Source organism: Mustela putorius, unplaced genomic scaffold (assembly GCF_011764305.1).
Source record: "Mustela putorius furo isolate JIRA1106 unplaced genomic scaffold, ASM1176430v1.1 tig00003846_pilon_pilon_pilon, whole genome shotgun sequence".
NCBI lineage: Eukaryota > Metazoa > Chordata > Mammalia > Carnivora > Mustelidae > Mustela > Mustela putorius.
Window position 1 is genome coordinate 17,524,976 of NW_025421999.1, and position 15,166 is coordinate 17,540,141.

Below are 15,166 nucleotides of genomic sequence, written 5' to 3' on the forward strand. Positions count from 1 at the left end.
GGGCGCGGGGTGGCGCCCGGCTCACGTGGGCGGGCGGGAGCAGCTGAAGGTCTGTTCCGGAGCCTGGGCTGTCCTCTCGCGCGCGGCGCTGGCCCGGGCGGCGGCGGGGAAGGAGGCGGAGGAGGAGGAGGAGGAGGAAGGCGGCGGTGGCGGCGGCGGCGAAAGAAGAGGGGAGGACGGGGGCGGCGTCGGACTGGAGCCGAGCGGCGGCGCGAGCTGCCCGGGGCGCTGTCGTGAGCTCGCCCGCCGGGCCCCCATCCCCGAGCTACACCCTGCCGTGCCCAGCTCTGCCCGCGTCCGTGCCCCCGCGGGGAGCGCGCCGGGGCTGCCCCCCGAATGACGGGCGGAAGGTTCGACTTCGACGATGGCGGCACCTACTGCGGCGGCTGGGAGGAGGGCAAGGCGCACGGGCATGGCATCTGCACGGGGCCCAAGGGCCAGGGCGAGTACTCGGGCTCCTGGTCGCACGGCTTCGAGGTGGCTGGAGGCTACACCTGGCCCAGCGGCAACACCTACCAGGGCTACTGGGCGCAGGGCAAGCGGCACGGGCTGGGGGTGGAGACGAAGGGCAAGTGGATGTACCGGGGGGAGTGGTCACATGGTTTCAAGGGGCGCTACGGGGTCCGGCAGAGCCTGTGCACCCCCGCTCGCTACGAGGGTACCTGGAGTAACGGGCTGCAGGACGGGTACGGCGTGGAGACCTACGGGGACGGAGGTGAGCAGCGTCGCAGGCGGCTCGGCTGCTCCGTGAGCTGGTGCGGTGGGCTTTGCCCAGGCTGCGGGGAAGCGGGGAGGACGAGAGGCGCACGTGTCCGGAAACCCGCCAAAACACCTGGGGAAGCCTCCCACCCATCTCCCGCGCCAGCGTGGAGACGCGACTAGTGCGCGGGGGGGTTGGTTCTGACCCGGTTCCTGGAACGGGCAGTGTGTCCACACCCGGGGGAGCAAGGCGTGAATATACCTGGCCGGCGCCAGGACTGCACTGCCACCAGGAGGGAGCGCCGCCCGGGTAGGTTGGGCAGGGGAGAGGACGCTGTCACTTGAGCCCGTCACATTACGTTCCTGATCCCTCCCTCTCCCGGTCGGGTTTGAAAACGCCACTCCGGTGGAGTTAGAGCGAACGCCCTGGGCTTGTGAGGCTGGCGGTCGGTGCTGACCGCTCCCGGGATTGGTTTCACGTGGAGTCGTATTTCGCTTCTGGTCCTCTAGTAGCCTAAAGATAGAAGCCAGAACCCCATAACTGGGATGTAGGGGAATTGTACCTTACTTGGAGTGCATTTGGAAACATCCTAGCTATGGAGGTGGAGAGGCCACCTGATGCAGGTGCGGCCTCAGAGGGTGTGAGTTTCCCTTCCCGTTTTTCATTCGGTTCCCAAAAGTAGTAGTTTTCCATCAGAAGAATGGTCGTCATTGCTGACCTGGAGATCTTTGGGCAAGTTACTAGGAAAATGTCTTAGAAATGAACAATGAAGGCCACGTTTTAAGAAATATATTCAAAAGATACATTCCTACAGTTGCTAAGTTAGCAGCCACTTTACTCCAGGGAATGGCAGTATGGAATCACCAAATTGCGCTGAGGTTGTATGACCTTAGCACTCAATGAACAAAACTGTTATATGAACAAATATGAACAAAATTCACCTGATTTTACTATTTAACAACTTTGTGAAATAAATTGTGTATATAATAGGGCAGAGTTCCTTTTTTTTTTTTTAATTAGGAAAAGTATCCATTACTGAAACAGGTGTCAAAACCTGATGAATTTTCTTGTGTAATAAGCTGAGAAGGATGAATAGCTTATGCTTTAGCAAAATACATTTTCTGATGATAAACATAATCATAGTTAATTGAAAAAGGTTAGGGGAGGCAATGTCAACTTTTGTCGTCACACAGCTCAGAGTTGAAGGGAATTAAAAGGATCCAATTAAAAGTTTCTCCAGCCCACTGCATAAAAGCTTATACAATTTGTACACTTCACTTACTCAGCACACTTGGGCTGTATTTCAAATGCAAAATAGTAGGATTCAATGGTAGAATTTGATAAAAAGACCTCTCTTGGACCTACAGTATAAATAAAGGATATGGTTCTCATGGATTAAAAGGAGGGGGGGGAGCTTTCTCTAATACTTTTATATGGGCTCCAGTCTTGAGTTTCACAGTAGTTAATTAGGGTCCTTAAATATTCTGAATGGGCATATAGTGCCTTGGTTGCCAGCCCTATAAATCTGTTAGCTTGTGATTGGATTTTATTGGAGACTCTAGGTCTGTAATGTAACTAAATTCCATGCCCAAAAGTAGAATGCAAAATTTATTTCTTAAATTTGCATGTTATTTTATAACCTGTTAAGACCGAGGATAATTCTCTTCAGTTTGGGAAGGTTAAAAATAAATTAGTCTTAAATAAAAAAAATAAATCATCTTTTAAAGTTACTACTCATTAAACAAAATCTCTTGGTTTAGAGGATTCATTACACTTAGCAAATACATAGATATAGATCTATCTTACCAGTGAAGGTCCTCTATGTATGTGTTGTAGAAGCTCAAATAAGTGACCAGGATGACATTATGGATAATCTGCCTTCTGATTTAAAACTATTTTATTTATTTGACACACTGAGATCACAAGTAGGCAGAGAGGCAGGCCGGGGCGAGGTGGGGAGGTGGGGTAGCAGGCTCCCTGCAGAGCAGAGAACCCGATGTGGGGCTCGATCACAGGACCCCGGGATCATGACCTAAGCTAAAGGCAGAGGCTTAACCCACTGAGCCACCCAGGCGCCCCTGATTTAAAACTAACTTGAAAAAATTTTTTAAACCTGTAAAATTTGGCATCATGTGGTTTTCCTCTTCTACGAAAAGAAAAAAAAAATTCAAATATGCTCCCAGTTAGGAGAGGGAAAAAAAAAACAAAAAACTAAAAATCTCTTTGAATGTCTGCTCTATGCTAGTTGATTTTCCTGCTTTTTTTCATATGTCACTTCTTTAGAAAGTCCCTAATCATAAAGTGGGGGTCTAAGTAGAAGTGTATTGCTATAACTTATTTTATGCAAAAGTTTTGGTCAAAATAGGAAATACCACCTTCCTTTTTTTTAAGAATGAGTTTATTTTTGTCTCTGCACTACCACCTGTCCATCCCGGTGCACCCTTTGTCAAACTTAGGGAAAATCTGATTCCATGTATTTTGTGACATTTAACTAGAAGATGGAGTATTAATTCCATAAGGAATGTATCACCTGATTATTTTATTAGTGATTTGTGTGTAAAGTGTTGCCAAAACTGCCTGAATATTAAGAATAAAATAGTACGGTACTAATGAAATCCAAAATCTAGATGCCCAGAATTTTTTGCATAAATTCTGATCCGCTGCACCTCATTTTTTTCACCAGTCATAAACTATTGAAAATATCTAGGAAGGCACATTGCTTTATTAATTATGTGCATAGTCACATATACCCATTCATAGCACATGAATATAAATTTGGCATAGTACAATCTACATTTGACTGGGACTCCTTCTGAACTGAGTGACATGCTCTAAGATTATATAGTTAAAATGGATAAAAATATATGCTTATAAAAAATAAATTATAAAAAAATGGCTATATCTAGAAAACCAACACCCAGATGAAAAAGTCATAGAACATAATTTAAAACCTGTAAAAATAATGTTTACACTTGTGAAATATGCATCTTTATTTGAGGGATGGAGACGAATTAATTAGAACTTTATTTGGACAGCAGGGAAAAGTTGGAACCCACCTGCTTCATTAAAAAAAAAAAAGAAGCCTTTTTTTCCCCAAAGTTCATTGACTAAACCCATTTTAAATTTCAGATGAACTACTAACAGTTTGACTATAAATTGGTGTTTAGCAATTCCATGGAAGAAGTCTTCCATATACTGTGATTTAACAAAATAAGATAGGAACATTTCCAATGCAGTTGCTCCCCACCCCGCACCCCTCCCTGTTTGACAGTTAAGCAGAGACCTAAACTTTCTAATTACTGCTGTTGCCTTAAACTGCTTGGATTTTCAAGCAATACTTATTTGGAACTTCTAGTATATGTGCTGCCGAAGCGAGCACCTTATTTGGAAATTCTAAATACTCCTCTTACTTTTGGAGATCCCAGTTTCAGAAACTACTTATTAATTTTCTCTCAGTGTTAACCATTTGCTAAGATGGTATGGTTGTATTTTCAAAATATAAAACATATCAAATAGCACCTTTGGAAACTGTTCTTGCAAAATTAACTTGTCATTGTGTAGAAAGGTAGAGATGATTATAGCATTACTTGTTTATTTAAACAAAATATTTTAAAAACAAGGTTGTTTTGGTATGTATAAGTCAGTTTGTAGAACTTTTATCCTAGAACTTGTATTTTACCCATATAGGCAGAGGGAAAGTCAAAGTTGAAATCTCCTAATTTCATTCCCTTCCCTGTTAAGGTGGTGGTATTTGGAAATGGCTAATATTCAGTAGGAACCTTTTTAACCTGGAATGTTCTATGTGACTATCTTATCCTTTGGGGTTTAATCCTTTTGAGAAAACTATGGCCCACCTACCTCCTCAGAAGTTCATAAATGTCAGGTTAAGATACATATTTACCCAAAATAGGACATACATAGTACCAGACCTACTTAGAATTTCATTGTTGTCCCACTGTTGTCCATTTATATGACATAAGTATATCAAACTAAACAGAAAGAGAAGGTAGTCATGAAATTTGTCAAAACTTTTGACTTTGGAGCCATTACAGTTTTAAATGTATTGAAATAATCAGCCCATATTAATACAATGATATAAAACCACTAGCATTTATAGCTCAAGTATTTAAAAAGTAAATGGAGGGGAACCTGAAGCCTCTGTCTTCTTCAGCTCAGGTCATGATCTCAGGGTCTTGGGATCAAGCCCCACATTGGGCTTCCACTCAATGGAAGCCTGCTTCCCCCTTTCTCTCTGCCTGCCTCTCTGCCTACTTCTGATTTCTCTCTGTCAAATAAATAAAGTCTTTAAAAATACTTTTAAAAAAAAGTAAATGGAAATCTAAAATGAAAAGTGACTGCAAGTTAGATCTATATAATCAGAAACTGCAAGAAGTCAAAAAAGACTAATCATGATTTATTTTCTATTATATTGTGAGTTACTATAATAATACAGAAGTAATTACATCTTAAAATTTCCACATAGCTCCTTTTGGGGGGATACTATAATTTAAAATGTACCTTTAATTAAAGGAAATCTCCCTGATTTTGAAAAGAAAAGTCTAAGTTCTCTAATTTTAATATTCAGTGTTTCATGTGATTTAAAAAGTAGTATATTCTTTGAGCCACCATAGCTATTTACTATAAAGTCATCAAACACCTACAGGTCACAGGGCACATAAGTTATAAGACTCGAAATTTTGTGTTTGCTTTGGAGGTAATTCCTGCCCTCAGAGTGCTTCTAGTCCACATGTTTCATTCTGCTGTGTCAGAGACTAGGGAAATTAATGAAGAGAATGGCAAGGAGAAAGCAGAACTTTGGCAAGTAGTACAGGACAAATCTTGACCGGTTCACCTAGAAGTACAAAATCTTGTAATAAATTGCCCATTTTTTAGTAATGGTTCGCTATGTTCAGAATACATATAGTATTTGTCAAATCAACCTTAGCACCAAAAATTTCTTCCAAATCTAAATAATTTAAAAAATTAACATGAAAGAAAAAAATGTAAAATAATTTGATGGCCCATGTCCTGAGTACTCAGATCACTAATAATTTTAAGTCTTTGAGCCTGTTGGAATGTTATAGTGACAGACATAGAGTTTTTAAAGGTTTTCAGCTAAATGAGTAAAATTAGAATAAAATTCACAAATAGAACTCATTTCATCTTCTGTGACACTGCCTTCCTTCCTCTGGGGGATTTTGATGTGTTAATTTCAGGGGAGAAAAGTTGTTTTCTAATGATCACTCTTTTTGTATTAGAAAGTAGTGGTTTCATGTGAAACACTCGGATAAATTTTTTAATGAAAAGCAAAGTTACCAGACTATTGGAAAATGCTATGCAATTACATTAAAACCATAGACACAAAATTACAGGGCAGGAATTCGCAAATGGATGAAAAGTAGCGCTTAGAGTTGACTTGGAAACATGTGGGATTTGACCAAGGGCCTGCCTGCTCCATGCGCCAGGCTCTCCCGGAGCGCACCCAGGCGCTCCGGGGCGCTTGCAGCCCAGACGGTATCCCCCTGCCCCCCCGACTCACGCTGTGCTTTCTCACGGTCTCTCGAAGGTACCTACCAGGGCCAGTGGGCCGGCGGCATGCGGCATGGCTACGGCGTGCGCCAGAGCGTGCCCTACGGCATGGCCACCGTGATCCGCTCGCCGCTGCGCACCTCCATGGCCTCGCTGCGCAGCGAGCAGAGCAATGGCAGCGTGCTCCACGACGCCGCGGCCGCTGCTGACAGCCCCGCCGGCACCCGCGGCGGCTTCGTGCTCAACTTCCATGCCGACGCCGAGCTCGCGGGCAAGAAGAAGGGCGGCCTCTTCCGAAGGGGCTCCCTTCTCGGAAGCATGAAACTTCGCAAGTCCGAATCCAAGTCTTCCATCTCCAGTAAGCGCAGCTCGGTCCGCAGCGACGCGGCCATGAGCCGCATCAGTTCCAGCGATGCCAACTCCACGATCAGCTTCGGCGACGTGGATTGTGATTTTTGCCCCGTGGAAGACCACGTCGACGCCACCACCACGGAAACCTACATGGGCGAGTGGAAGAACGACAAGCGCAATGGTTTCGGCATCAGCGAGCGCTCCAACGGCATGAAGTATGAAGGCGAGTGGGCAAATAACAAGAGGCACGGGTATGGCTGCACCGTGTTTCCTGACGGCTCCAAAGAAGAGGGAAAATACAAAAATAATATTCTGGTCCGTGGAATAAGGAAGCAGCTTATACCAATAAGAAATACAAAAACTAGAGAGAAGGTGGACAGAGCCATTGAAGGCGCACAAAGGGCAGCGGCCATGGCGAGAACCAAGGTGGAAATAGCAAATTCAAGGTATGTAAATGCAGGGCGGGTGGTTGTGCCTGGTCCTTCAGAACAGGGGGATATCAAATATTATGTTTGTCATTCTGCTGGTAACGTCACCAAAGAGCTGCCAGAACCAAAGTTAGAGAATGATGGAAGTGCAGGGGAGCGGGTCAGAAAGGTACCTGCCCTGTTCTGAAATGTCATCATCACAAAATGTTGAAGGCACATTGAGATCCCCTTCTTGATGCAGATTACTTCCCTAATACTTAATGGCTGGTCACTCAGACCCTGTGCCCATTTTCAGGAATTCAGAAAGTTACTTCCAGGGGTGGTTTTTTGTTTGTTTTGTTTTATTGAGAAGGCCTCAAAATCTAAATACAGCAGAAATGGAAAATTACAAGACCAAATCTCGCATGGTTCTTTAAGACAAAGCTCCCGTCCAAGTTAAGGAGGGCACTTGTGGTGAGTCCTGGGTGTTGTATGTTAGTGATGAATCACTGAATTCTACTCCAGAAACCAATATTGCACTGTATGTTAACTGCCTAAAATTTTAAAAGTAATAATAATTAATAAGTAAAATATCACTGCAAAAAAAAGAAAAAAACCAAAAACCTCATCTCTGTGGGAGTGGCAGAGGAATTAAGGCTCATACAAAGCACTGCGTTCTATGCAGGAATGGTTAGATCAGTGCCGCATTATAAGGAAAGGGGTGGGGAGGAACCCGACATGGACAGATGGGACTGTCCGTGTGCCAAAGTTGGAAGAAAGTAGAGCAGTAGAGAAGGGATGGAGTGAGTAGGAGAAAGCGGTGAATTATAGATTGAGAAGTGGGGTGTATGTGGGCACAGAAGGACTATGTGTCTGAAGTTTTACCATTAATAGCTGGGTTCAGGGATCCAGCAAGAGGGTTGGAGAAATCTATTGGGAATAGAATTGTCTTCTTGTAGACAAAAGAGATGGTTAGAAATGGGAAATGTTATTTTGGAGCTTATTTACTGGCCACCGACTGGCCACAGTTTTGTGTGACTTGAGGCATATGTCTTTTCCTGCTTCCGTCGTATTTTCTCGTAGAAGTAAGCCTTCTTTCAAAGCCACAAAATATTAGCATGTCTTCCATTTTTATTCTTAGGGTTGAATAAATAGACTCTCCTTTGCTTTGGCTGAACCATATGAAATTATTGATAATTGGACCTTTTGATTTTTAAAAAATGGCAATTTCATGTGGTTCAACTGAATACTTTCAGACTTCGGAAGTGTCTATTAAAAAAAAAAACTTTTATGGCTTCTGTTTACTTCTTAGTATCTGAAGCACCACTTGGTCTTTTTTTTTTTTTTTTAATTGAGGTATGTATTAAAAGTCTTCAGGATTTCCATCTTTATCCCAAACTCATCCTGCTTTAAAGTCTGTTTGCTGATCAGCACAGACTTTCAGGAAGGGTCTCACCTCTCTTCTCTGTGGGGCATCCTTTATTTTAGATCACAGTTTTTCCAGATCACCAAGCATTGTATTACTTGCTTTTCAGTTTGCTTGTAGATGGGATTCTTGGCACATCTAATCTTACTGGCCTCTCGGGCTCTCAGCTAAATTTTAGAGCTAGTGGTATACCTTTGGTTATGTCCTGACCTCTCATTTCAAATGTACTTCTGGATTCTTCCATTTGTTTTCCTCTTAGAGCCTGGTGACCTAGTAGAGGCAGTTCAATCTTGGCAGATGGAAAGTGCACCTGCACAGAACACTAGCAAATGACTTTCTTAGACTTGCTTTAATTATTGACTTTTATGGTTTAAATTGGAAGAATCTAAATAATGAAAGTGAAATGCTTATAATGCAAGGATCTGTGATTATACTAGTATCATAAAACTCTTAACCCAAGTCCTAGCCACATCCCCTCTGTTGAAAGTCTTTCGGGGATAGTAATGTAGTTTGAGAGTACTGTATTGCATGGTTGATAATCAACAAATGCACTTTTAGCCAGTTAACTGCCTCATTAATATTTCACTTAGCTCTTTTGCAAATGCTCAATACCTTATACTAAGTGAAATAAACCAGTCACAGGACAAATATTGCATGATTCCACTTAAATGAGGTCTCTAAAATGGTCAGACTCCTAGAAACAGAGTAAAATGGTGGTTGCCAGAGGCTGGAGGGGGGCGGAAATGTGGAGCTGCTGTTCAGTAGCTCTAAAGTTTCAGTTAAGCAAAGTGATTGTGCCTGTAGCTAACAATGCTGTATCGTGTACATAAAAATTCGTTAAGAGGGTAGATCTCATGTGAAGTGTTTTAACCAAAGTAAAAAATTTATACTATTTGGATGATGCAATAGACAAAATACTCAATAGACTTTTATGTCTGTCTTTTACTCTGTTACTCCTCTTTCCAGATTCCTTGCTTTAATAAATACTTCAGATACAGAGTTTTGCTACTTCTTTTTGTAGAAAGTAACTGAAGGACCGACCGTCCCCTTTGGTAGCTCTGAGCTTAAAGTTCTACATTCTCTTAAAAGCTTTTTTGGGTCACCTGGGTGGCTCAGTTGGTGACTCTCGATTTTGGCTCAGGTCATGATCTTGAGGTGGTGAGATTAAGCCTCCCCCACCCCACCCCTCAGCAGGGGGTTCTGCCCTCAGCAGGGAGTCAGCTTGAGATTTTCTCTCCCCCACTCTCCCTTCCCCCCAACCCTGCTCTCATAAATAAATCTTTTAAAAAGTAATAAATTATTAAAACTTTTTTTTTTTTTTAAAGAGAGAAAATCTTCCGTTAAGGTTTTGGAGATTGCTGGCTGGGGAATGGATTTCTTGCTATATTATCATAAACCATGACTCTTGATAATACCTGAGGATCTGCTTAGTCCTTCCTGGACCCTCCAGGAGTTACCATTAATGTTTTGTTTCTAAAAAATAGCAAAAGTTTAAGAATGTAGGTGACACCCTCCTCTTGGTCCTGCCCCAGTAATGGCAGAATAACAACTATAAAGTCAGGCTCCTGGCGGCTGCAGCTCTCAAAATCACGCATTCACCACTAGCAACAGAGGGAGATGGTAATAGTCACTCACCAGCTCAGTTTGCCACCCAGATAGTGCTAATTATTATTCTGTTGCTGTTTTTTTCTTAGTTTGTGGAGAGTTTTTGTTGCTTAAGTCTCAGGAAAATGGATCCATTTTTGTGCCATAACCCTGTGTTATCTTGAAGCCAAGCTTCAAGTTAGCCCTGAGAGAAAACAATGGTATCCTCCTCAGGGAAATCAAGAGACATGGAAACAACCGCCTTTGGCCCAGAGATTCAAGAAGGTCTGTGGACCTTTCCTTTGCTTTTTGAAGAGAAAGTGGTGTATCTCAGCAGGAAACACACAGGAGGCTTATTTCAGAAGGTGTATTATGGGCCCCTGTTTAATTCTTACCAATAAGGGAATGTGAGGATCGCATAACAGTTAGTAGATAATAGAAATAATGCAGCAAGTAGAGAATTAGTAGATACAGATCATTTACTAGCAGGTTAGCACTTAAAGAGTGAAAACTCTAAGGGAGACTAATAATTTGCTGACTTTTGTAAGTTTTCTTCAGGTTTCTGTTCTCATCAAGTATTATGTCTATTAGATGTAACAAAATGTTTTCTTCCCTTCTTGTCTTGGGCCTGTGGGTAAAAATCATTCCCTGGAATTGCGAAAATGTATCAATCTTGTTTTTAAAAGAAATGTTCAAGAGGTAAGGGAGCAACTCTATTTCAGGCCCCTCACATTCAGAGGCAAAAACCACAGCTCTGCCCAAGATGACCCTACTTTGCCTGTTTCGAGTACATTTCTCGTTTGGTCATTCTTACTCCATGAACTCATCTCCAGTCATCGCCTAAGAGATGTTCAAAATACTGGTCCTTGAGAAACCCATTTTAAGGAAGAATTTTAAGGTGAGGCATTTGGTTGAGGTGGCCAGTAAGTTGCCCTTAGAGAAGCATACTTCGGTGGAAAAGAATAGATAATTTAGAAAAGGATGTAGACAAAAGAAGAGCTTTGTAGACTCTGAGCCCCCAGAGGACATGATTATTGTGCTAAAGGATGGAAGAAGGCTGGTGACAGGGATGGGAGAGAGCTGGCCTCAAGCAGTTGAGAACCACAGGCCGGCTTCATTGTATCACATAGATGAGAAGGAGGAAAGGAAACTGAGAGCGTAGAGTGGACCACCACCACCGTTCTGGGTCTGTGGAGGCCTCACTGAAGCTGGGAGGGTGTATGGCTGGACTGGCTTCAAGACTACTGTGAAGCATCAGTGACTGCTTCTCCCAGTCTCCCCCAGACTTCGGGCTCTGACAGCAGCACTGAGACAGGTAATGTTGAGAGGGAGCCCGGTAGTGTATCCAGCCCAGCCCCCACCCCGTTGGGCCCAGTACAGATATAGTTGTACAGGGGGATGGAAGCACCAGATCGATTATGGAGGCCTGAAGCTCAAGGGATCTGGGGCACAGGTGAGCTTGCTGCACCTATTTTCAGAACTAGGGATTGGATTCCATGTTGCCAATTTTGGAATTTAATATTTAAAAAAAAAAAAAAGACACTTTTTTCCAAAAACCCTACATATGTACCATAGTTTTCTTCTAAAAAGATAGAATTCCTGGGGTGCCTGGGTGGCTCGGTGGGTTAAAGCCTCTGCCTTCAGCTCAGGTCATGATCCCAGGGTCCTGGGATCGAGGCCCGTATCGGGCTCTCTGCTCAGCCCGGAGCCTGCTTCCTCCTCTCTCTCTGTCTGCCTCTCTGCCTACTTGTGATCTCTGCCGTCAAATGAATAAATAAAAAAATAAAAAATAAAAAATCTTTAAAAAAAAAAAAATAGAATTCCTTACCACTCAACCTCTTTCCTCCTGAATGATTCAGCCACAATGGCTTTCCTTCAGTTCTAAGGGAAGTCTTTGCTTGTCCCTTCCCTCTGCCTGGCACCCTTGCCCCAGCTAGCCCCTCCAGCTAGCTCCATCTTAAGGTTTAGGCATCAAGTCTCTTCAAGGAAGGTTTCCCTAAGCCCACAACCTACCACACCCCACTGGCACCCCCTTCCACCTAAGTGCCCATTTGTCTAAGTTGTCATTGTATTTCAGTATATTTTTTGTTATCTCTTTCTCCAAGTAGATCAGAAAGCTAGACCCTGAAGGCAGCTTTGCTCGCTTTTATGCACCCAACAGCTAGTTTAGATCACGGCGCTTTCGTAAGGGCTCTAGTAAATATTTGATGAATGAGTGAATTAAATTCTTACTACTTAGGCTGTAAACATTCCCAGGGCTTCTAATTCTGTTTTCTTGGACATTTATAAACCCAGCTTTAAAGGAAGGAAACAGTTCTTGTAAATCATCATGTTATAATCTGGTAATAATCAAGGAAGTAGAGAAAATGCAGAAGTATGTTGTTACAGGTATGCTTTTCCTTAGCTACATCAACATCAGTGAAGAGTCATTACCAAGGCATGGCTGGGGAATAAGAACTTGAGGTTAAGCCGAACTCTAATCTCCATTCTTCGTAGAGATGAGCTGGTCCAGTGACACCTGTGAATCCTTCCCTTAAACAGATACAGAAACTCCAGGAAGCCAACTTATACTCACTATAAAAATATTAGCTCGGGGCACCTGAGTGACTCAGTGGGTTAAAGCCTCTGCCTTCAGCTCAGGTCATGATCTCAGGGTCCTGGGATCGAGCCCCACATCAGGCTCTCTGCTCAGCACGGAGCCTGCTTCCCCTTCTCTCTCTCTCTGCCTGCCTCTCTGCCTACTTGTGATCTCTCTCAAATAAATAAATAAAATCTTTAAAAAAAATAGCTCATCCTACCTTTTTGACATCACTAAAATATGTGATCAGTCAGAACCTAAGAGCTTGCTGTTTTTTTAAGAATCTGTTTTTTAAGTTTTTAGCTATCTTTATTCCCTTTTGAAGGTTTTTTTTGCCTTACCCCCGCCCTTTTTTTTTGGTCATTTTTCTTGAGCTCAAATAACAGTGTTCAATAGAACGGTTCCTTACAAGATTACTTGACTTGATTCACACTTCACTTATTAGTAATTAAAACCCAGAGTCAACCATGAGTCAGTGCACATTACAGATCCAAATTAAACTTCTACCAATTTTAGGGAAAAATCTCAGTCTCTGCCAAGTTATTGTGAAGGGCCAGAAATTTGAAATTCTTAAATTCATTTGGACAAATGGGTTCTAGTTCTCTTTGACAAATCAAAATTCTGGTTTATCCTGTTTCTTTAATGTTAGTGTCCTACCCTCTCTTTAAAAACAATTGTAGATTGTCTTTTCCATTAATTCTTTATTTCTTCTACTGGGGCTCTGGTGAATGTTCAGTTTTTAGCGTAAGTGATTTTTGCAGGGAGGTTGAATTTTTATGTAATATCCTTTAAGCCATTTTAATGAAGAAGCTGTTAAGTAGGTAAAGAACTCTGGAGGAAAATCACCTAAAATGTGGGAATTCAGTGTTGAGGAGAGCATTAACGATTTTCTTTAGTTATGCCTCCTGTGCTCTTCCAATATGGGCCTTTGCTGCCTGCCGCACTCTCCCACCTGCCCTCGCCAGCCCTTCTGTGAAAGGCTTCCAGGGTTTCGGTCAATAAAGCTCAGGCTGAGGTGCAGAGAAGTTACTGTGAATGGGGATTGAGAGTTGCCCCTTTCCTCACAGGAGGGTTATCCTAAGGGTTGAATGAAAAAGTGGGTATCCCAGGGGTTTGTGTGTGAACTGTGAATCACCATATATCTAGTTCATATTTTGGAAAATGTGTCCTTCATAGAAGTATCGTTCCCAAGACTGACCGTTGATAGATGACCACGAAGCCAGACTGCGATAGACGTAAAGATGGAGGGAAGAAGGAAAAAGAAAGGGAAGGAGGCTTGGGAAGTAGAAAGAAGAATAAGCAAAAGGAAGGGAATTAAATCCATCCGTGTGAAGGGAATTAAATCCTTCACCATCAAGTGAATGTATATCAAGATTCATCCCCTTTCCAACCTCAGATCTGTGTGAAGTCGATAGGCTATCAACGGGCAATTATATTTTTTAAGGCTGAAAAGGAACTGAGCAAAGAAATGGCCCATGTGTTTGTATCAAGCTATGCTGGGGTAATGTTCTGAAGACAATGTAGGATAATAAAGATTCTTATCTTCCTATTGTGTAGGTACACTAGCATAGGTCACTGTTGTCTTTTTTATATTACAGTTTTTGTATTGCACATAAAAATTTTGAACACGTGTTTCTCCTTTTTACCAAAGAATGCCCATTTCCCACAGGCGAGAGTGAAGCGTCTGCTCTAATTGCCTTGCATTCTTGTCCAGCTGTTTAAGAAGAGCTGTACTTCTCTGTTTAAGGGCCCAGGATTTCGTGGGCCAAGCAATCACTGAGGCTTTTCTGTGTGGGTGTGCAGAGGGAGCAGCTGAAACCAGAAAGATACTGAGGCATCTGCTCTTTCCTGCCCCCAAAGAAGGGGTAAAGCTTGGATGGGATGGTACTCCAGAGGCACGATGGGAACATGCCCTGCTTCTGTCCTTCAGCTCTGAGGTCACGGCACCTCATGCTTAGCAGATCATTACACATAACATGGGAACATACTGTGTTATGGAAGCCTTGTAAAATTTTTTTAGGGTATCTTGTTTCTGAAGACCTTTCTTTAAAAACCCTTCATCCAACCCTCCCAAGTCCAAACCCATTCAGAAACTGAGGCCTTTTGGGCTGAGGGGGTTGTGTTTTAATGATGAACAAGTAGGTTCAAGCAGTACAAATTCAATGAAAATGGGTCTTATGCCATAATAGTGGGAGAGTCACAGTTATCCAGACTTCTGGGCCATTAAAAACATGCTTTTTTAAGCCCTTGTTCATGTAGGCATGTCTCTCCACTTTGATTAAGTGGAGAGCATAAGGAGAAGATGCCGTCTGTATATGGTGTGAATGGGATATGAGGTAATGTTGAATTCTGCAGAAAGCTACTTGGCGAAAACTGGCTGCAAAGACTGGAGGGAAAAAGCAATGTTCCAGGGAGATAATAAGCTAGGTTTTTGGGACACATGTTGGCCTTGTTTTAACTATAGAAATCTGAGTTTGCTTAGGCAGTACAAAGTGCAGCAGGTTCGATCTCATTTATCTCTGAAGCATGACATGTTTCCAGATTCTGTAAATCTGAAGAATTAAAGCAGCAGTTACTTTCCAGTATAGCTT

At 42.7% G+C, this 15,166-nt stretch overlaps 1 protein-coding gene across 3 annotated transcripts in view; it reads left to right on the forward strand.

The window, feature by feature from the left end:
• The first annotated feature begins 32 nt into the window (after positions 1 to 32).
• JPH1 (junctophilin 1) overlaps positions 33 to 15,166 on the forward strand; it is an 83,261-nt gene continuing 68,127 nt past the window's right edge. For all 3 annotated transcript variants that reach the window (XM_004762334.3, XM_004762335.3, XM_004762336.3), the window contains exons 1-2: positions 33 to 715; positions 6,267 to 7,026. In XM_004762334.3, the coding sequence (XP_004762391.1) occupies positions 337 to 715; positions 6,267 to 7,026 (1,139 nt within the window). In that variant the 5' untranslated portion in view covers positions 33 to 336. The remainder of the gene's footprint in view (positions 716 to 6,266; positions 7,027 to 15,166) is intronic.